Below are 21,324 nucleotides of genomic sequence, written 5' to 3'. Positions count from 1 at the left end.
AATTCCCTTCCACTCTCTCTCTCTCACCCTTACTTCCAACTTCTCTCTTCCCTCATTAATCGTCACTCACCAAAAACCCTAACTGCCGCACCATTCCACATCAGTTTTTCCTTCTCTCTTCTGGAGACGCTTCTGACTGTGTAGACGACGGCAAATTGGTTGACTATCCAACACCCCCAAGTTTACATTAATTGTCAGTTTTCAAACAGAAATCGGAGGTAACCTCTAACGGCGGTGTGATAGGTAAGGCCAAAAATGAAAATTTTGTTTCAAATTGCAGTCGATTCCGTCATGAAGAACATGTATTTCATATCAATAGCTTCAGATTATATGATATATTTTCATGCTACATCATGGTAACTTATTTGTACATCATTGATTACTGCATTATTCTTTGATAAATATACATTATTGTAAACCAAATCTGTTAATTTATTCCTACTACCACTGTACATTTAGGGGTTGTATCTGCACATCATTGGTTACTACATCATGGTAACTTATTTGTACATCATGACAGTGTTTTGATTAAAAAGCTACATTTATGGGTTGTATTTGTACATTATTTCAGTAGGAAACAATGCTACATTATATGTGCATAATTGTATATGACTTTAAAACATCATTTACTGTTACATCATTTAGATAGATTAGTACATCAATTGATGTTAATTTTATGCATCATGTTCTGTTACATCATGTAGCTAGATTGTACATCATGTTCTATTACATTATTTAGCCATGGATGTACATTATCTGATACTACATTGTATGTGTTTATGAATATGTTCAACGAGTGCAAGAATCTATTCAATGATGAATTTGACGATGATATGCCCATTGCATTAACTCAACGACAAGCTTTAAAGATGTTTAAATATGTGCTACATTATTATTGTGTTGTAGAGTATAATGTGCGAAAATTGTATTTTAATGTAGACTATAATAGTTGTTTGATGAGGGGCAGAAGTTATATCCATTCCATAAGGGTTTAATAGTCCATGGGGTTAGGGTGTAGTACCAACCCAGTAGCACAACATTCACTAAGGGCAAGGAGCTAGAGTCGTTCTTGTAGTATTCAATTATTTATTGTTTTGTGTAGTAGTCTTACACTTATTAGGTACATTATTCAGGTTAATTGTTACATTATTTGTTACTAATGTACTGTACATTAAAACTATAAATATATACATTACCAAAATGACTGAAACCAAATTGACGAGAAAAATATACATTAAACTACTACATTCGTACATTATTCACTGTTAGGCATATACATTATGAGACTATATTCGTACATTATTTCCTGTATAAAATCCAAAACACACATTAGAAAGCGAAATTTTATGCATGTGGTGGTACTATACCATAGCCCCATGGATTGCTAAACCCTAGGGGAGTGATTCAAACTCCCTACCCTTGGTGATTGTTTCATTTTGTGAGTGGGTACTACAACCTAGCCCATGAATTGCTAAACCCAAATGGTATGGATTCAAATCCCACTAAACATTAAATCCTGCCATAGGTACATCATTTAGTATGATGCATGTACATTAACGCCAATTTCCCTACATTATTTACAGTATAAAATCCTAAATACACATAAAAAACGAAATTCAATTCATGTGGTGGTACTATACCCCAACCCTATGGATTGCTAAACCCCTAGGGGAATGATTCAAACTCCCTACCCTTGGTGATGATTTCATTTTGTGAGTGGTTACTTCAACCTAGCCTCATGGATCGCTAAACCCAAAGAGTATGGATTCAACTCCCACCAAACATTAAATCCTTACATAAGTACATCATTTAATATGATGCATTTACATTAAAGACCAATTTTCGTACATTATTTACTGTATGAAATCCCAAATATGCATAAAAAATGAAATTCAATGCATATGGTGGTACTATATACCTTAGCCCTATGGATTACCAAACCTCAAGGGGAACGAAAGTTTAATTTATTCTCCAAGGGTTTAATAATTCATGGGGTTAGAGTGTAGTGCCAACTTAGTAACATTATATAAGTACATTACTCACTTATTCAATGTACATCAAAAACAAATCGAATTAATATTCTAGTAAGAGAACATAATTGTAACATAGTATAAATATGTTCATTTTTAGATAATATTTAATAGTCAAGGAACATATCAAATATAAGAATCGTGGATTAAGGAGTTGATGATTAATTTAATATAATATGCGTTTATTTAGTGAATGAAAATAACTTCCAATAATTAATTTAATATAATAGGCGTTTATTTAGGGATGAAAATAACGTCCAATATGTAATCTTCCTTTTCTGCCCTTTTTAATTTTTTTTTATTAATTTATACAATTCCAAGTGGCTCCATATCAACCATAAGATCGACCCTAATCAATGGATGTGATTAGTTTTCTTTTTTAACCATTTTCAACTTGCTAATATGAATACATCCCTATATATATATATATATATATATATATATATATGGTCTTGTTAGATTGAGATTTTTGGGCATAATTGAGAACTTAGATGCATTTTCAGCCACTCATTCACAATTTTCGCGCGATGTCGACATTATGTCAATTAGGGGGCATAATTGTCATTTTCGCGCGATGTCAACTACGGAGACATTATGTCAACTACGATATCAACAACAAACGTTATTTATGTCAACTACAATGTCAACAACAAACGCTATTTATGTCAACTACGATGTCAACAACAAACGTTATTTATGCCAACTATTATGTCAACAAAAATAATTTACAAATAATTAATGTCAAAAACAAATATTTTCATGTCAACGACCTATATTATTTATGTCAACAACAACGTTTTACACATAATTCATGCCAACAACAATGTTTTACATATAATTTATGTCAACAACATTTTTCATAAAATTTATGTCAACGACCTATATAATTCATGTCAACAACAAACGTTATTATGTCAACAAGCAATATAATTCATGTCAAGAATAAACATTTTCATGTCAACGACCTATATAATTAATATCAACAACAACGTTTTACATATAATTAATGTCAATAGCAACATTTTACATATGAATTATGTCAATAACAACATTTTACATATAATTGACATTGTATCTAGTTGACATGGATTATATATGTAATTGACATGGATGGTACATATTAAAATTTAAAAATAAAAAAAATTAAAAAAATCATTGAATAAAATTAAAAATTAATTGTAAATTACCATTCTACCCTTTCATAATTAATTAATTTAAAAATATTTTTCATGTGACAAATTCTGGACCACTCATTTAATAAAATGTGTGGCTGATAATGCATCTCAATTCTCAATTAGACTAAAAAAATCTCAATGGATCACAACCCTATATATATTTATACTTAATTAGTTGGCCGAACAAATTGAGGTTGAGTTAGTATCTTACTAAAACTATTCCTATTTATTTTTACAGAATACTTAGTTTACAATAAAAGATTTTTAAAAAACCATTCAAGAAATGAATAGAATAATTTGAATTATGAATTGTCCTTTTTTAGGCAGGCAGCAGGCTTGTTACATGATTCAGAAAATGCATCAAAGAATTGTCCTTTTTATGCAGGCTTAAAATCGCAATAAATCAGTCAAATAATTAAAGCCAAATCAGTCAAACAATCAAACTCTATAGATTGTGATTTTATTAGACAAACAGCAAAATATATTTATATCAGATTTCACCAATCCAATTCATGTAATGGAAATATCTCATTACTTGTGTTGCAAAATTTAATTCGAGTAATAAACCGGGATAATTCTTCTTAAATGTATCAAAATGTTGAGAAACAAAAGAAAATTAGTATGGAAAACAGAAATAGAGATGAAACTGGAAAAACAGACTTCTTGTTGTATAAAGACAGATTAATAAACCGTTACAAGAAGCCTCGCGTTTTCTTCCAAGTTACAGTTACCATTTTTTCCCCATTCTTTCCGAGCCCTTTTTCTTCTACAGCATTATACTGGAAAATGGAAATACTAATTTGATAATCTTGTTGCTTTCTATTTATTTTTCACTCTTCACACACGCATTTCATACGGCATTGGCGTATAACTTTGTAATTACTACTATTTCTGACCAAAACTGCAAATTTTCTTCTTCTTTTTCTTCTTCAAGAAAAGAGGATTTGGGCTGGCTTGTTTCCTGTTCAGGCCCAAACTATGTTCTAAACCATCCTCACAATTCAGTTCATTTGCTTTAGGTAAGAATTATTTTTTTGGTTTGTTTCAAAAATAAATGCCATTGATAGAGATGATGCAAATATTTTGAGTTTCTTGAATATGGGCTCGTCTCAATCGTGAAGAAAATGGGCTAATATAGATAAATTTCCATGAAATTTTAATTCTTGAATTAATTGTTGAAAATTCTGCATTGATTCTCAGATTATAGTGTTTCATGTGTGGGAATCCGATGGGTGATGATAATGATGATGATGCTTTGTCTGAGATTTCTGCTCTAAAAGATGCACTGTGTGATCAGCAGGAGCTTCTGCAGAAGCTCTACAATGAGTTGGATGCAGAGAGGGAGGCCTCTGCCTGCGCTGCCAGCGAGGCGCTGGCTGTGATCCTGCGGCTTCAGGGGGAGAAGGCGGCGGTGAAGATGGAGGCCGAGCATTACAAGAGGCTTGCGGAGGAGAAGATATGGCACGCTGAGGAATCTCTAGCCATGGTTGAAGATGCAGTTTATCAGAAGGAAATGGAGGTGGCTGCATTGGACTATCAAGTGCAGGCCTGTAGGTATAAGTTGTTGAGGATTGGTTATGTTGATCACGGCTTCAATGGGGAGACGAGCCGCATGCCATGTAGGGGGAAGGCGGTTGAGGAAATGTATGTGGATTCGGGGAAAAAGATCGATAGCTATTGGGTGAAGATTAGGAGGTTGAATGAGAGGGTGAAGGAGATTGCGGGAGGGAGGAGTGAGACACGGTCTCCCTCTTCGTCCGTGTCTTCTCGTGTGAGTAGAGCGAGTTTGTGTGATTCTACGACGAATGAGGGCAGTTTGTGTCAACCAAACAAGATGATGGATGGAAATGGTAAGGATAAGAGTTTATATTGTGTAGCTGCTACTGATAATTCTTGTTCAACGAGCACTCATGACGTGTTTGAAGTTCCACAAGCTGAAGGGAGGTGTGAACCGATGGAGAAGGATGAAATCAAGAATTTTGAAAGAGAAAATGTCGTTTTGCCAGAGGTTGTGAAGTTGTGTGCTAGAGACGAGCCCAAGTGGCTCAATATGATGTTGCAGTCGAGCCAAGCGAGTGATGTTGAGTGTCGTTTGGTTGTTGCACCGCCAGAAACAAGCACTGCTCAGTTTAATAGGATGCTGAGTAAAGTTGATATGAGATCAGAGATTGTTGAAGATGACAGACCAGTAAAATGTAGCACTAACAGAGAAGCACTGAACTTGTTGAATGAGATATCTGAAAAGGTGAATTTGTTGCATGATGAAATCAGGAGTTTGAAGGCGAAGAAGGCATCCTAAGAAGAAGAAGAAAGAAGAAGACTTCTAGCAGAGGTACTCTCCCCCCCCCCCCCCTCTCTGTCTCCATTGAAGCTCTGAGTAAATAAATCGTGTATAATGTTGCAGGAAATGCTCTTCTTTTGGCTCTGACCTTGTGATGGAAGTTGAGATCTGCTGATTTCATTGAAGCGTTGATTTTAGATTTTTGTGGGTTGTGATGTGGATTTTGGTTGCAGCTGCATAGTTCTTTTGTACATAATGTATACATATAACAAGAATGTCTTCTCTCTCAATATCTTGTGATCAAGCAAGCATAAGTGATTTGATAGTGCAGATCATATGGAGAAAAGGCATACAACTGGAAAGTTTACTCAAGATTCACTAGAATTATTAGCATTATACTCAACGAGGGAGGCACGTCCCAACTACATATCGCTCACCAGCTCCATCTCCGGCATGGTCTTCCCCGATAGGAACGACTTGAATAGTGTCAGAGCTTGCTTCGGCTTATGCAGGGGAACTTCATGGCCGGCTCCTCTCACTGTCACATATGTCAGCCCCTCGTATTCTTCTGTCCATCCGCCTACCTGTTTGCCAAACACACCGAATATTCAAGTTGATCACTGACTGATCAGAATCAGAGGGGGGGGGGGTGAGGTGAAGATAGAAAGCTGACCTGGCCATCATCATACCAAGCGCGCCACGGCCTAACTGTCCGAAGCTTCATAGCATCTATGTTATAACGGGTGGAAGTCACCGGAATCACAGCATCCGTGTCACCACTGTCCAGGTGTGGAACATTGTATTAGAATTACTCATTTTGAAAAAATGGAAAGGCATGTTGTAACTGATACACAAATATATTGAAATGGAAGATTAGGCCAAAGAATGGAGCCAATTTTTAACAAAGTTCTGATCTGGCTGGTGATGAACAAAGTTATAATCAAGCTATGATGCTATATGTTTCTGGGTATTGAACACAGCTATACATAAACAAAGCTATATTCTATTTGATGAATTCATACTCTGATATTTGTTCTATTTCACATAAATATGGAGATTCAGGAGCAAAATAGTTCTCTTTGTGCATGTTAGGTATTCTGTTCTAATAGATTTCCAGAATTATGTAGAAAAACCTGAACATCCAGATACGAAGTCCCGTATTCAAGAGCTCAGCGTAGACATCCAAAACCGATTGAGACGAATCCTGCCAGTTCTCACTCACAAAGTCACTGCAATTACAATATATCTGTCTTTAATGAATCAAAAGGAAAATCTAGTAGTTTGCATAGATCATAAACCTGCAAGTCTCCCAAGGGGAGTTTCTGCTACGAACATGAAGAGCGTCTTGAACCTCAGGGAGATTGAAGTATTGAGTCGAATGCTTCTCTGTGCATGGATCATATGGTTTTCTGAGAAGACCAACCTTCTAAAACCTCAAGAAAATAAATACAATTAAGAATCCAAATATGATAAAAACTAGAGGAAAATGCAAAAGATGTGAACACATACAGTATTGCTTCTCCGAAGATGGCTTAATCTGCTGAAATTAGCCGTGCAGGGAGGAGTATAGATGCTGTACATATCAATGTCCCCAATTTCCTGATCAGCGATTATAAGGACTTTCACGCATTCCTCTGAGGTGTGCACGAACGACTCGTAGTCACATTTGACATTCAGCTGCTTGTAGGTCTGATCTGAAATCAAGCCAACGGACCACATGAACTGAAAAACCCCGAAATGGTCATGAAAGTCGTCCGTGAGAGCGTTTCCAACCTGAACGCAGAGGCCTATTTCAGGGTTATTGGTTTCACACAAGCACATAACATTCTAAAACATCAAGAGGTGGATACCATGAAACCCTTGAGATTGATAGTTTCTACTCCGTGTTTCTTGTTGTGCTTCACAATAGCATGAGTTAGTTGAGGAACATAATGCCCTGGATCAATAAAGTAACAGCGATAGAAATATACAGTAAGAAATTGCACAGAGAAATAAAGAATTCATATATTGACATTTCATGCTCATTTGAAAATTTCTGCTTTGCTATTCCCTCGACTCTATATAGGAAAGTGTAGAATGATTAACCTACCGGCATAGCTCTCTCCTGTGAGATACAACTCTCTTCCTTTGTACTGTGGAAAACGTTCTAACCATTTCTCGATAAATATTAAGCTATCATCGGCTGCAAGAACAGAGATTCCAATTAAGATGCTGCATCAAATATGCAGAATATGATGTGATGGAAGATATAAGAAGCTGTACCAGTTCTTTTATCACCATTGCTCAATAAATCAGAGGAAGTGTTTGAATACGAAAAACCAACTCCGACAGGAGAGTCCACAAACAATATATTTGCAACTGCAAAGATCGAAAGCATCATGAAAATGAACAGTTTTTAGGTGGACATCCATAATCCAAGTGAAGAATAACTTGACATAATATTTTGCCATATCTCAAACTCAAAGTTAGGGTATAAAAAGTTTCAAAGCCCTCCGAAATGCAGCCTAAACAAAATCTTCGACTGCTTTCGCTTAAACAACCAAACAAAAACTAGAAGATGATGATATAGAACTACCTTTATTCCAAGAATAAGGGTTTAAATAAAGGGTTTTCCCATCCTTCTCAATATGCAATGGCCCAATTTCCTCAGCCAGCCCATAGGCAATTGATGAACACCCAGGCCCTAAATATCACATACAACTCAAAACATTAACATAAATATTTAAACAGGAAATTAAAGCACAAAATTCATAATTTCGAGTTTAACATAAATGCATGCAAGTCACATAATCACATCAAGAAGATGATGGATCACACGCACCCATTTCCATTCTCTCCTCAACAACATCATCACTACATCCACCAAAATGATACTAACAATTTATACAAACACACATTCACAAGCTGAAGAGAGAATTGCATATTTACCTAGGCCTAAATATCAAAAACTAGCAAGAAACTCTAAAACTCCAACAAGAGTCAACATAGAACTCAAAATGCAAGATCATACTTACAACCACATCAAGAAGATGAAAATCTGTAGCAAAAGCATATCACGATTATATATTCGCATTCTCTTCTCAACAACATCATAATCACTATTTTGCTTCCCACAATTTACACACAGTAAAGAGAAAATTGCTACATAACGACCTCCATTGAGCCAGAGAACGAGAGGTTTGGAAGAAGGGTCGTCCTCGGCCTCAAAGAACCAATAGAAAAGCTCCCTTCCAGTTTCTTCATTGACAGTGATGTAGCCAGCGTAGTGCGCAAAGCTCACGTTGAAATTCTGGCCAGGGAGCTTCAACACCCTGTCCAACTGCTGCTGATTAAACGAGAAGCTGCTCAAAGACTGGAGGTTTACAATAGCTATCACGACGAAAACGTGGAAAACCCATCTCAAAAATGGCATCCTTATTGAATGCTCCTGCGATTGAATTGGGGAAGAAAGTGTTCGTTTGAGAGTTCCAATAAAAGATGAGGGGCAGTGGGGTGTGATGTCGCTGTTTTGTTTTTATTTCTTTTTTGTTTTTTATTGGATAAATCATCCAATATTGGTAGTATGGAAATGTAGTTTTTAGGGGTAATTGCACCCTAAGCATCCACACCGGTGGCGTCCGTCGCCACGGCGGTCCGCGCCAGCTTTTTAGGGGTAATTGCACCCTAAGCATCCACAACGGTGGCGTCCGTCGCTACGGCGGTCCGCGCCGCTGGCACGGACGCCACCCGCCGGCGCTGCTCGATGCATCAAGTAGCGCCATGCCAGCGAGCAGCTGACGTGGCGCGCCCTCATTCGTCAACGGCATAGCCGTTGTGTTTAAATTATTTTTTTTAAAAAAATCGGTTTTTAATTAAAAAACCGATAAAAAAATAAAAAAAAAATTCACTTCCCAAAAAAATTATATCCGTTTATAACCGTTTTTTCCCACTTTTTAATTTTTTTTACCCCAAAAATACACACTTTCATCTATAAATACCCTCAATTTTACTCCCAAAAATTCACATCAAACTACACAATTCTCATCATCATTCTCTCATCTTCAATCTCTAATATCAATTTTCATCTTCATTCTCTCACACCCTACAACACCACTATGTCCGGTCACGACGATAACCCAAGCGGCTCCCACGGTGGGAACCCCGAATGGTTCGGTTCACAACCGTTTCCGGGTGGCTACCGGCCATACCCGGTCGAAGACCAAGGTGGCTCCGATGGGCGATACGGGTGGACACCGTAGCCTAGGCCTCCCGTCCATTCCCAAACTCCGACTCCTCCATCTCGCGCCGGTGTCTGCACACCGTACTCACCGGCGGAGAGGGATAGATTGTTCAAGGCGTACTTGGAAATATCCAAAGATGCGGTGGTTGGCACGAACCAATCCGGCGATCACTTTTGGTGGCGCGTCTCTCGGCGGTACAATGCAAACCGGCCGCCGAGAACGATCGAGCGCAACGAGAGTATGGTGCGCAACTGCATCGGCCGAGCCAACGACGAAATTGGCAAGTTCAATGGCTATTTCCTCCAGGAGTCGCGGAATGCCGGGAGCGGCCGGAGCGAGGTCGACATCATCACTGCGGCGCTGAGCACCTACCAATCCATGAACGGTAAGTCGTTCAAGTACCTAAATGTTTGGCAGGAAACGAGGACGCACCCGAAGTATCTGGGAGACGTAACATCCTCCTCTAGCGGCTCCTCCAAACGGTCACGGTCGGCATCCCTATCCGACGCCGGCGAAGAAGTGGCTAGCCAACTCGCCGAAGCTAACTTGGGTAGCCCCGACGCCGGACCAAGCGGTTCCCGACGCCGACCGCAAGGAAGGAAGAAGGCGGCGGCCGAACGCCGTCGCACCGCGACTCCATCTGCCCCCGCTCCCGAACCCGCACCCTGTGTTCCACCTCCACCCCCGAACAACTCGTTGTGGGCCCTTTTGGCCCAACTCAATATGGCTGATAGGTCATCTATGACCCCCACGCAACTTCAAACGCACGAGACCATGATATTGGGTCTCCAAAAACAATTGGGGTTGGTGCCGCCGGATGCGTAGTCTTCCTCGGGTAATATTAGCCAATAATTGTGTAATTTTTAATTTTTAGGATTTTAATTATGTAATTTTTAATTTTTAGTATTTTAATTATGTAATTTTTAATTTTTAGGATTTTAATTATGTAATTTTTAATTTTTAGGATTTTAATTATGTCTTTTTTATTTTATTTGTAATTTGTAATGTTTATTGTGGTTTTTTAATGAATTTTAGTATTATGGAAATGTTTTTGTGTAATTGAATTTTAAATTAATTGTGCTCGTCCTTGTGGAAGAGCACAGCTGTGGGTGTTGTGCTCTTGCCAGAGAGCAGGCAGAAAAAGTGGGGTCGGGCCCACAACCGTGCCGCTAGCAAGAGCACGGTTGTGGATGCTCTAATAATCAATGTTTTAAAAATCGGACCGGCAAGCGAACCAGCGTCGTTACTGGTTCAACCGGTTCACTAGTCGAATCATTGGTTGAACGAGAATACTGTTTATATATATTTATTTATTTAGTAGTAAATAATAAAATTTAATTAAATATTTTATCAATAATATTATAGTGTTATACATTTAATAGTATTATTATAGAAAACAAGTCTTGTACTAGTATATTAGAATATTTAACGACGTTAAGTTTAAATACAATAATAAATTATAATACACAATATTAAAAACTAGTATTAAACTCTATGTATAATTATAAACTCCTATATTGTAAAATATTAGTGATTGTAAAAGTATAATTAAAATATAAGAAATATATTATAATTAACAATTTCTTAAAAGAATATAAATTTAAAATGAATTATTAGTTTCGGTGGAAAGAATTTCAGATTTAATGTATAAGGATAACTAATGTTCATAATGTTTTAAAATGACTATGTGGTAGAGTGGTAAAGGAGTGCGTATTTAGATATGAGGTCATGTGTTCAAGTCCTAGCAACAACAAATCTTAAAAAAATATTTTGAATATTTTGAAAAGTCAAAAACCGATTTCCTGTTCACGTAAACTTTGTTTTACATTAGTACAAAATATTTGAAGTTTATATAAATTATACTCTTAAAAACCGAGGGCGTGGAAACGGGGCGGACGAGGCCGGCTCGGCTATGAAACGGCTGTGCGAGAAGGGCGGCGGCAGTGGGAGGGGGTGTGTCGTGCCAAGCGGGACGGATGGACGGACATGCCGCTGCTCTAATGCGCTAGCCGTTAATTGCATTTTCTATGACAAAGAGAGTAGTAAAATGTGAAGGCTGTGAAGGGTCCACATCATACATTTTGAGCACAACAAAATCTAACTAGACTACTTATTCATTTGACACATTCATATTGTTAGATTGAGCCAATAACTATAACTGGCTCTCAAATTCGAACACGTGACTGTATCTTTTTTGTTCCAAATAACAAAAATCCAATCTTTAGTATAGTATATCATCACCGTAGGCCAAAATTGTTGAAGGGTCATATCCTATATTTCTCCTTATGTATTCTTTATTATTTCTAGGGATGTCAATCGAGCCGGCCCGTTAAGTTTCGGGCCAACCTTACTCGAGTTATGGGTAAATCGGGTGAGGGCTAATCAGGTTGTGATTTCTTTCGGGTTATAAAGGTTCAACCTTAACCCTAAAAGCTCGGGTTTCGGGCTAGCCCAACAGGTTAATCGGGTTGTTACCGATAATATTAACATGCCGTATCCAATAAATAATTATTAAACTTACTAATATTCATATAATGTAAAACATTTAATTATGATATGTTTAAGATATATGCTTAAACTCAATCATAAACATGATCAAATACTAATATTTGAGATATCTCGTTGAATTTTGATGCATGTTTTAGAAATTTAAATATTTTTTTGAAGTTTTTAATTTATTTATCAATTATTATATTAATAAAAATTCAATATATAATTTATATGTTTAATATAAAATTGAAAATTATTTTTTAGTTAAAATTAATCAATGAAGTGTCGAATTAGGAGTTAAAAAAATAGAATAATAGAAATTTTATCGGGTTTTCGGGCCAGCCCATTGGGTTTTCGGGTCAGGCCCTAACGAGTTGCGAGTTAATCGGATGCGAGCTAATTGAGTTTTGATTTTATCGGATTAGAAATTTTCAGCCCTAACCCTATAAATTTGGCGGGCTATTCGGATCAGCTCACGGGTTATGTGCTACATTAACATCCCTGATTATTTCTATTTACATAATCACCGTGTGACAAATACTACAATTTAACCTTTTACCGTATGATTCAAATATTTGGAAAAATTACTATTAGAACTTTTTAATGATATAAAAATATTATTTCAGTCATAACATAAATATTTTTGTACTATTAAAAAACTCGTGTAAATCGAATTCGATAAAATAATGGAGAGAGGAAAAGTCGGAGTAACCAGCCAGTCATTAAATAATGAGCATAATTAACAATGACGCTGGTAAGCCTAAGTTGTGATAATTAACAATGACGCTGATAAGCCTAAGTTGTGATTAACTAAATCAATTGTGATTTACATTAAACAATTATACAGTAATATAATCAAACAAGTCATCGACAATCCTAGTTTCCACCTGATTCAAATATATCTTGGAAGATTCATATACATCAACAGCATCTGCTGCAAAGACTCAAATCCCAACTTTGCTCGCATCTGCGATCTCTCTGATTTCTCCACAATAAAAGGGAAGTGCTGAAAGAAAAAAAAAGAAGAGAATATAGTATGTGAAAAGGAAAAGAGGAGAATTGCAACACTGCAATCAATCAATCATTGATCAACAGAGACGATTCTCCGCGCCATTGCGAGAGGTGGAGAGATAGAGGAATAGGTATGCGCATATAAATGTATCGACGCAGACGCAAGAGGAAAGAATAAAAACTGCATGGGTTTCGTGTTGAAGTTTTTTTTCTTGCATTTTACGGATTAAATTCGCGTCTGCTTTGACATCAGTATCTCGCTCTTGTCGTTTACTTGCGCAAGTTCATGTTTTTAAGGTAGTTGAGTGGTTTGCACCTTAGCCCTATTTTCGCGATTTTCCTTTTCTTATATTTTGGTGGTTTGCTTGATTGCGGTGGTGCATTGCAGTTGTGGATAAAGTTTGCTGATGGCATGGTAGGTGGGTCGCTTTGAATTCTCTGCTCTTTTCTGTTTTCTGTTAGTCGGTGCCGATTGGAATTTTCTTCTCAGTCCCAGTTCAATCTGGGGAAGTTTCCATCTCATGTGTTTTAAATTCGGATAAATTGGGATTTTGGTGATATTTGTGATTTTGTTCTCGGTTGAGCTAAATCGGGGACAGTTTGTATCTCATGTGTTGAAATCGGAGAAATTGGGGTTTTTGATAAGGATTTTGCTGATAGCATACTTGTTAGATTTTAGGTCTCGAGTACTTTAGTATGAGGGATTGAGTTTTAGCTGCAGAGTAGTTTGATCTTGAGGGTTGTTGTGGTGGATTCATTTGATCTAAGAATGAGTTCTAGTGTCTCAGAAGCTGTTGCTCATACGGGCAAGCTCGTGGTTAACGTTGCTGAGAATGGGCACTCGTGTAAGATTGAGTGTGATGAATGCACTCTAGTTGAGGCAGTGCAGAGTTTAATAGAATCGGCATGTGGTATACCTGCCAGTGATCAGCTTCTTCTGTGCTTGGACTCAAAGCTTGAACCGCATAAAACCCTCTCAGCTTACAAGCTTCCGTCTGATGAAAGGGTAGTTTTTCTGTTTAATAGGACAAGGATGCGGAGTCAGTCACCGTATCTTGAGCCCGTGCAGGTTGAGATCATTGATATTCCTGATCCCCCGTTGCCATCTCCATCTCAAAACTCTCTTGCTCTGGATGATGCTTCTGACCCTGCTCTCAAGGCCTTGCCTTCGTATGAGAGGCAGTTCAGATATCATTTTGATTGTGGACATGCGATTTATAGTCGTACTCAAGCAAAAATCGAGATGTGTGAGAGGCTTTTGGAAGAGCTGAAGGTGCAAGAGAAGGCCTTGGCGATTGCTAGCGGTAATTTGTATAATTACTATAAGAGGATTGATCAGAACTACGTTGATTTTATGAAATCCTATTCGCAGCAGCACCGTTATCATACCAACCTTCTAGCCACGTTCGTGAGGGATATGGAGAAACTGAGATCTATAAGAGTTCCGCCGGCCTTACAGACTGCTAATCGCAAATGCTTGCTGGATTTTGTGAAGGAAGAAAACTTGCAGAAGACGTGGAAGGATTGCAGCAGTTTGCACAAGCAGTTCCAGAATAAGGTTTCGGAGTTTAAACTGGAATATGGAGAGCTTAGGAACAATGCGGAACATATATTATCTGAAAAAGCTTCGTTTCTTATCAAAGACTTGGAGTCATCTATAAGAGGTGGCCAACCGATTATCAATGAGCAGAAAAGCATAATGCAGACGTTAAGGTCCGCTTCTTTCTTCACCGTTGCCCAATCTTGTATGTATTAAGTTTGATTATATGGTTTATAATGATGCTCACATCTTTTTATTCCTTTTATGCATGGGTCATTATAACGTATCTCTGGGTAATACACTGCCTTAGGTAACATGGTCCAGATTAGGTTTTCTTGACACCATTTCCGTAACTCTTTTATGACTGAGAATCACCTGGATAGCCGGACCAAACTTCTTGTTACGACTATTTTGTCGTTTAGGATGACAACATAAAGGTTATTTTTCTAGTTTCTCTCTAGCGTATGCAAAATTAGAAAGTGGCTGTAACCGCAAAGATCTTTGTTTTCAAGCGTCACCTTGTCTCATTCAACCCTTTTGTTTTCTACTTCAGTAAAAGAATTGAATGCTTGAAATGCAAAAAAACATGACAAAAGTGAAGAGGTGTGAAATATGCGTTTAGGCATAAGCTAGTTTTTATTACTCAACAAACTATATGCCTTTTTCCTGGCTGAACTTCAAATCAAGTTTTCTATATAATGGATGCAATACTTAAACTCATACAGTATGAAGAGGGTCAGTCAGTAAACGATTTCGGTGAGTGGAAGTTGGGTGATGTCCATAGGTCCCAATTAATTTTCTATTATGAGGCTTATTGTAAATGAAATTTATATCCATTTAGTATTATAAGTATATTTGATTGGCTTGACAGTTGACATGCATATTTTCTATCTGTGTATGTGACAGCATAAAAATACATTGGGTCTAGTTTGGGGTAAGGGTAACCGTATAATATGAACTGTGAAACAAGTGCATGTTAACTAATGAGGTATTATTACCATTATTATTATTGGTATTGATTTTTGTTATCATAATTGACAAGTATTGACGAAATCGGTAATATGCATTTAAAGCCCCAGCCTTTTGAAACTGTTGAGATGCCTTCAGAACTCCATTTGTTTTGGAATTGTCACATCTGAAAAACGTAGAAACTTATTTAGTCCACTGGATGGCACGTGCAATTTTTCTCAATATTCGAAACACGTAGTGATTCTGCATGGCATCCATAGACATCATCATCATCATTATCATTTATTTTATTTTTCTACTTCTGTGTAATTTCTTTGTTATGGCAGTTTCTTGAAGAGGGGACTCTCTAATGAACACCTAAATCTCTCTTAATGCAGTGAAGATGTGAATACTGTTAAGAACCTTGTGGAGGACTGTCTTTCCTGTCAGATGTCGTCTTCACTGCGTCCTCATGATGCAGTCTCAGCACTGGGGCCAATGTATGATAGCCACGACCAAAATCATCTTCCGAGGATGCAGGCATGCGAGGGTGAAATTTCCAGTTTGCTCGATTTCTGCAGGGATAAAAAGAATGAGATGAATATCTTTGTGCACAGTTTTTTGCAAAAAATTGCATACAGCCAGTACAAGATTAAGGACATACATTACAAGTTTTCTTTGTTCCGTGAGGCTTTAAAGCGTCAAAACGACCAGTTTAAGCAATTAAAAGTTGTTCGTGGAATTGCTCCTGCGTACAGAGCGTGTCTTGCTGAAGTCGTGAGGAGAAAAGAAGCTATGAAAATCTATATGAGCAAGGCGGGTCAGTTGGCTGAAAAACTTGCTATGGGGAGGAATACTGAGGTTAGGAGACGCGAGGAGTTCATTAGAGCGCATTCTACTTTTATCCCTCGAGATATCTTAGCATCTATGGGATTGTATGACGCCCCAGGTACTTGTGACATAAATGTGGCTCCTTTCGACTCTCATTTACTTGACATAGACCTTGTATATTTAGAGCGTTATGCTCCCGAGTCCTTGCTAGGGCTCTTCTCAAAGAGTGAGAAGCATGTGACTCTCAAAAGCTCGCTGTCCATGTCTGATAATAGTTATCGAGCAGTTGAAGCAGAAGGGGTACCGGGCCACCTTGAGAAGTATGATTATGGGGAAGTGCTCGATGAGTTGGAGTTGGTTGGGATTACAGGTACAAGCAAGATGGAAATTGAGAATGCGATGCTGAAAGCTGAACTTGCTTCGAAAGTTGCCCTAATTTGTTCCATGAGTGTGGAGCTTGATTATGAATCGCTCGATGAAAGTAAACAAGATAATTTACTGAAGAACGTGGCAGAAAAGACTTCCGAAGCATTAAATCTGAAAGATGAATACGGAAAACACCTGCAATCGATGCTGAAGGCGAAGCAGAAGCAGTGTGAATCCTATGAGAAACGGATTCAAGAATTGGAGCAGAGGCTCTCTAATCAGAATATGCAAGTTGATGATGAGCCTAATTTGACAGTTTCAACTACAAAGACTGATGATAACAAGCCAGAGGTATCAGGGTCTGAATCCGTTCACATACACCGAGTAATGGAGGAGGTGTTGTGTGCATCTAGAACTTCAAAATCTGGGATTTTAAATGAACACGTTGACAACTCACAAGAAGGATTGGATGAAAAAATGATTGATTCCTCTAGTATGCTGAATTCTCAGCTGGATTCATTGATGCTAGATCTACACCATGAGAAAGGGCATCTTTGCGATAAAGATAAGATGGCAGCGCCACTGTCAGATGCTGAGACGAGCATCACTTCAAGTACCATGGCTGTCTGCATGTCTCAGCTGATTACGCCAGATTTAGATGGTAAAGGAAATGGTGGACTTTTGGAGGATCTGCAAAATGCGCTACCAGATAAATCAAGCCAATTGGATGACGCGGAAGCCAAGATTCAAGCATCAGCTGATGAAATTTCCAGGCTCAGGGGTGATTTGGATGCCAATCAGAAGCTACTCGATGAATCTCAGGTACATTACTAACTTGAAAGTGCGAGCCTTCATTTTATGAGCTTCATGTAAGGCTGTGACTAGTTATTTTCTTCATCTTTGCATAATGTGTGTACTTCACTTTCGTTTAATCAGACACAAAAAACGCTGTGCTTGTATTGCAGGTGAACTGTGCTCATTTGGAGAATTGCTTGCACGAGGCGAGGGAGGAAGCTCAAACACATCTTTGTGCATTTAATCGCAGAACCTCAGATTATAACGCATTGCGTCTAACTGTTGTCAAAATGTGTGGTCGCTTTGCAAGACTGAGAAACTGCATTTCATCGATCGAGGTGGCTGCATTAGCCGACTCTTTACATGCTCTATCGCAGTCTTTATCAAGGTTAGTATTCTTTCTGCGGTGGACTCCTGAAACCTGTTTAAGACATCCTTACAATGCAGACAGATATGACACTATCACACCCCTTCAGCACTTTCTAATCCGAGATCGAAATAATAAATGTCGCTATTCTTCACGATAATCGTCACTTTTCTTCACCATAATTGTTACTTTTAGGCCTTCCACACCCCATGGACGTCCTTACATGAATCCTTACAGTTCTTTCTTTCAGCTTAAACACGCACACAACTTTTAACATACTACTTTGAATTTCTCTTGTTCGATGGAGCTCTTGACTTTTGATTGTAACAAGCCATAATCACTATTTGTATATTCTCAGCTCTCTGAGTGAGGCCGGTGATGATAGTGCTTCTGAGTTCTGTGAATGCATTCAAACACTTGCCGTTAAGGTTGGTCTATTGTCAAGCCAGCGTGCAGAATTCCTCGAAAGATCCACGAAAGCTGAAGCTGCAAATAAGCAGCTTAACAAAGAGCTAGAAGAGAAAAAAGAGTTGGTTAACACACTCTATATGAAGCTTAATTTGGAAAAGCAGGTACCTATTCTATTCTCCATTCCTCATCATTTCATTACACAATCATTTTATCTAGACATCAATATTCTTGTCACAGGCGAACAAAGAAAAGATTTGTTTAGGTCGTTTAGAAATCCACGACCTCGCTGCTTTCGTCCTCAACTCCTCCGGGCACTATGAGGCCATTAACCGTAGCTGCCCTTACCATTTTCTCTCAGTTGAATCTGTCGCGTTATTTACTGAAAAAGCTTCCCAAAACCAGAGTTACATTATAGGGCAGGTGGTTCATATTGAACGACTGGTGGTGAAGCCTCCTCCGCCAACCCTAGAGCAAGCTGATGATAGTAGTAGTGATACACTGGCCTCCTCCGAGAGTGGAGGCAACCAGTCGACGGTTGATCAAGGTTTGATTCCCAATCCCTATGGTCTTCCCGTTGGGTGTGAATATTTTATAGTGACTATAGCCATGCTACCCGAAGCCGTCCTCTTTCCTGATCTTGTTGCCGAAAGATGTGATGGAAGAGACCAAGTGTAAATATTTCGGAAGTTTAGTGAGAGTATGGCTTGGTCCCTGCTCTAAAGATGAGAATCAATTAAAATCCAATTTTTTGTATATAGACTTTGCAACTCTTGTCAATAACATACAAATTTTCATCTTTTACATCTCTTTATGGTACTCGTTTTTTTGTTAGATGCTCATGATTGACGGTTTAATCTTGATTCATTTTATTATAATAGATGCCAAGTGTGCATCAGTGTAGCTGCTTTGCTAAGTTTAGGCAGATTATATTTGTGCTTATTTCGTAACATATGAAACCTAGCAACCATAGATTCTTCACAAAAAACTATAGTCTCAACAAATAATCAAAGCTAAAAAGTGAGCTCTTAACAAATTTACAAATGATACAGAAATATTTTTAATTGGCAAAAGGAGAAGGCTACTTTGAAGAGTGCACTGAAACAAGAAGCTCTCTACAAGTGACAATATCCATCAGCTTCAGTTGGCTCGGTTTACTTTCAAATACGGCAAGGCGCCTATCACGTTGTCGTAGTCACTGCGATCAACTTGGATCTGTAAAAAGCACATAGTTGTTCATTAGAGAGCACGTAGTCAAACGAAAAAAAGGAGAGCAATGCACCCGAAAATTGGTAAAGAGCACATAGCAAAGGACTTGATAGGCCTCATGGCCACTTATCTGAGTTACTGACCGTGCATAACTGCATATAGTTCATGACGAAAATCTACTTTGTGGCACTGGTCCTTTTCACAAATTTCATTCCTATCCTATGCTACTACTTTTTCCTGCAATGACTCTGCATGAAGTTCTAAAACCTCCCACAATCTCAACTAGTTTATAAAAATCTTGAACAATTATAAGCCCCTTCGTTCAAATGTTACAGACCCATTCAACAAATCAGTGTAACGATTCATCCTGATCAATCATACTCCGAATGCAAACAGTGTCTGATCCCCTATTCCAAATGCAAAAATCATTACTACGTGTCACGGATGTTTCAATGATGTTATCTTGTGCAGGTATAACATGTTGGTAATATGGAGAGTCGGAGATGAGAGACTAATTGAACAATCTTAATCTAGAGTCTAGACATGATTTTCTTTGTTCCCTACTTAATCAGTTTCAAACCAACGAAGATAACTCTACAGAGCAGACCTTATCCAACGAAATCACATGTCAATCCATAAATACTAAACAGACAACTTTTCCACGCCCACTTTTCCTTGCTAGTAGAGCATGTCAAAGACAAAATCCCAATTCCACTACACAAACCTCAAAGAAACACAAAAGAAGCTATTTCAAACCGACAATTCTGCTTCTTGAAACCCAATCTGCTAAATCACAATTCAACTATATCCAACCCTACATTCACTTCCACATTTGCTAGAGAAAATTTCAGCTACCACCACCACAATGCTACAGCAAGAAAATTAGGAGTACAAAAAACCACTAACCGATTTAGAGAGTCTCAATCTCCTCTTGGTATTCTTCTTCCTGAGCAAATGCTGCTTCCCTGCTCTCCTCCTCATTATCTTCCCGCTCCCCGTCACGCGAAACCGCTTAGCCGAAGCCTAACATTCCCAAAATTCAAACGACGTCAAGATCAAATTTTTCCTAAAGCCCACGTCACTGGGCAAAAAATTTACCTTGTGGGTCTTCATTTTGTAGCCTTTCGCGCACACCACCGTGAGCGGTTGCGGAATTCTTCCAACTGTGGTGGAGGTATTGAGGGTTTTGGTGAGAACGAGGGGGCGGAGGCCGCAAATGGAGCGGGAGGAACTGAGATTAAGGGACAAGGCGCGTTTCTTGATTAACAGCGTGGATGGGACTTTTGCGCAGTGCGGAGCAAGCGGGGTGTGGCGGAAAGAAAAGATGGCAGCCATTGTTGCAGTAGCCATGTTTGCAAAAGAAAGATTGGATTTTTGTGGGAAATGGAAGGGATAGAATTCTTCGGTTGGTCCTATTCTTCGTTGATTATATTTTAACCAATTTAGACTTAACCCAAAAATTGACCCGACTCAATTTTTTATTGGGCCTAAAAGTCGAGGCCCAAATCAGGTTAATGGTTTTCACATGGTTGTTTTCAAACTTGATTAATCCGAATTTGATTCGATCTTAAATTACGAGTAAGTGAGTAGCAAAACATCAAAAATAAAATAAGCAGGGACTTACTGTGAAATTGGAATATATGCGGATGGTAA

General features: G+C 38.3%; 4 protein-coding genes across 6 annotated transcripts; 2 read left to right on the top strand and 2 right to left on the bottom strand.

Moving 5' to 3' along the window:
- The first annotated feature begins 3,943 nt into the window (after positions 1–3,943).
- Positions 3,944–5,776, top strand: LOC121750547. 2 transcript variants are annotated; one of them, XM_042145101.1, is made up of 3 exons: positions 3,944–4,224; positions 4,506–5,537; positions 5,610–5,776. In XM_042145101.1, exon 2 carries the CDS (start codon positions 4,623–4,625, stop codon positions 5,502–5,504), a length of 882 nt encoding a protein of 293 aa, XP_042001035.1. In that variant the 5' UTR covers positions 3,944–4,224; positions 4,506–4,622; the 3' UTR covers positions 5,505–5,537; positions 5,610–5,776. The 2 variants fall into 2 exon arrangements, with proteins under 2 accessions (XP_042001035.1, XP_042001034.1); XM_042145100.1 differs by having other exon boundaries at positions 4,406–5,537.
- On the bottom strand, positions 5,753–8,982 carry LOC121750546 (serine carboxypeptidase II-2-like). Its single transcript, XM_042145099.1, has 10 exons — positions 8,640–8,982; positions 8,062–8,169; positions 7,749–7,844; positions 7,576–7,668; positions 7,337–7,422; positions 6,996–7,259; positions 6,785–6,912; positions 6,620–6,715; positions 6,160–6,265; positions 5,753–6,070 (listed from the first exon to the last, which is right to left on the bottom strand). The coding sequence occupies exons 1-10, from the start codon at positions 8,896–8,898 to the stop codon at positions 5,909–5,911; spliced, it is 1,398 nt and encodes a 465-aa protein (XP_042001033.1). The 5' UTR covers positions 8,899–8,982; the 3' UTR covers positions 5,753–5,908.
- Positions 8,983–13,060: 4,078 nt separating this feature from the next.
- On the top strand, positions 13,061–19,266 carry LOC121752005 (autophagy-related protein 11-like). 2 transcript variants are annotated; one of them, XM_042146865.1, is made up of 6 exons: positions 13,061–13,504; positions 13,596–14,920; positions 16,094–17,714; positions 17,858–18,075; positions 18,413–18,626; positions 18,703–19,266. In XM_042146865.1, the coding sequence occupies exons 2-6, from the start codon at positions 13,977–13,979 to the stop codon at positions 19,138–19,140; spliced, it is 3,435 nt and encodes a 1,144-aa protein (XP_042002799.1). In that variant the 5' UTR covers positions 13,061–13,504; positions 13,596–13,976; the 3' UTR covers positions 19,141–19,266. The 2 variants fall into 2 exon arrangements, with proteins under 2 accessions (XP_042002799.1, XP_042002798.1); XM_042146864.1 differs by having other exon boundaries at positions 13,061–14,920.
- Positions 19,267–19,409: 143 nt separating this feature from the next.
- On the bottom strand, positions 19,410–21,076 carry LOC121752006 (50S ribosomal protein L35, chloroplastic-like). Its single transcript, XM_042146866.1, has 3 exons — positions 20,770–21,076; positions 20,578–20,694; positions 19,410–19,677 (listed from the first exon to the last, which is right to left on the bottom strand). Exons 1-3 carry the CDS (start codon positions 21,019–21,021, stop codon positions 19,603–19,605), a joined length of 444 nt encoding a protein of 147 aa, XP_042002800.1. The 5' UTR covers positions 21,022–21,076; the 3' UTR covers positions 19,410–19,602.
- Between the last annotated feature and the right edge of the window lie 248 nt (positions 21,077–21,324).

The sequence above is a fragment of the Salvia splendens genome, chromosome 10 (genome assembly GCF_004379255.2).
Source record: "Salvia splendens isolate huo1 chromosome 10, SspV2, whole genome shotgun sequence".
NCBI lineage: Eukaryota > Viridiplantae > Streptophyta > Magnoliopsida > Lamiales > Lamiaceae > Salvia > Salvia splendens.
Note: the sequence above shows the minus strand (reverse complement) of the source record. Positions and strands in the feature narration are given on the sequence as shown.

Excerpts from the sequence above, each read along its gene's own strand:
- LOC121750547 (XM_042145100.1), top strand. The coding sequence starts at position 4,419 with ATGTGTGGGAATCCGATGGGTGATGATAATGATGATGATGCTTTGTCT.
- LOC121750546 (XM_042145099.1), bottom strand. The coding sequence starts at position 8,898 with ATGCCATTTTTGAGATGGGTTTTCCACGTTTTCGTCGTGATAGCTATT. Across the intron at positions 7,669-7,748 it reads CAATGGTGATAAAAGAACTG|CCGATGATAGCTTAATATTT; the intron begins GTACAGCTTCTT and ends CTGTTCTTGCAG. Across the intron at positions 6,266-6,619 it reads CTTCGTATCTGGATGTTCAG|TGGTGACACGGATGCTGTGA; the intron begins GTTTTTCTACAT and ends ACACCTGGACAG.
- LOC121752005 (XM_042146865.1), top strand. The coding sequence starts at position 13,977 with ATGAGTTCTAGTGTCTCAGAAGCTGTTGCTCATACGGGCAAGCTCGTG. Across the intron at positions 18,076-18,412 it reads CTATCGCAGTCTTTATCAAG|CTCTCTGAGTGAGGCCGGTG; the intron begins GTTAGTATTCTT and ends GTATATTCTCAG. Across the intron at positions 18,627-18,702 it reads AGCTTAATTTGGAAAAGCAG|GCGAACAAAGAAAAGATTTG; the intron begins GTACCTATTCTA and ends TTCTTGTCACAG.
- LOC121752006 (XM_042146866.1), bottom strand. The coding sequence starts at position 21,021 with ATGGCTACTGCAACAATGGCTGCCATCTTTTCTTTCCGCCACACCCCG. Across the intron at positions 20,695-20,769 it reads ACAAAATGAAGACCCACAAG|GCTTCGGCTAAGCGGTTTCG; the intron begins GTAAATTTTTTG and ends TGGGAATGTTAG. Across the intron at positions 19,678-20,577 it reads GATTGAGACTCTCTAAATCG|ATCCAAGTTGATCGCAGTGA; the intron begins GTTAGTGGTTTT and ends TGCTTTTTACAG.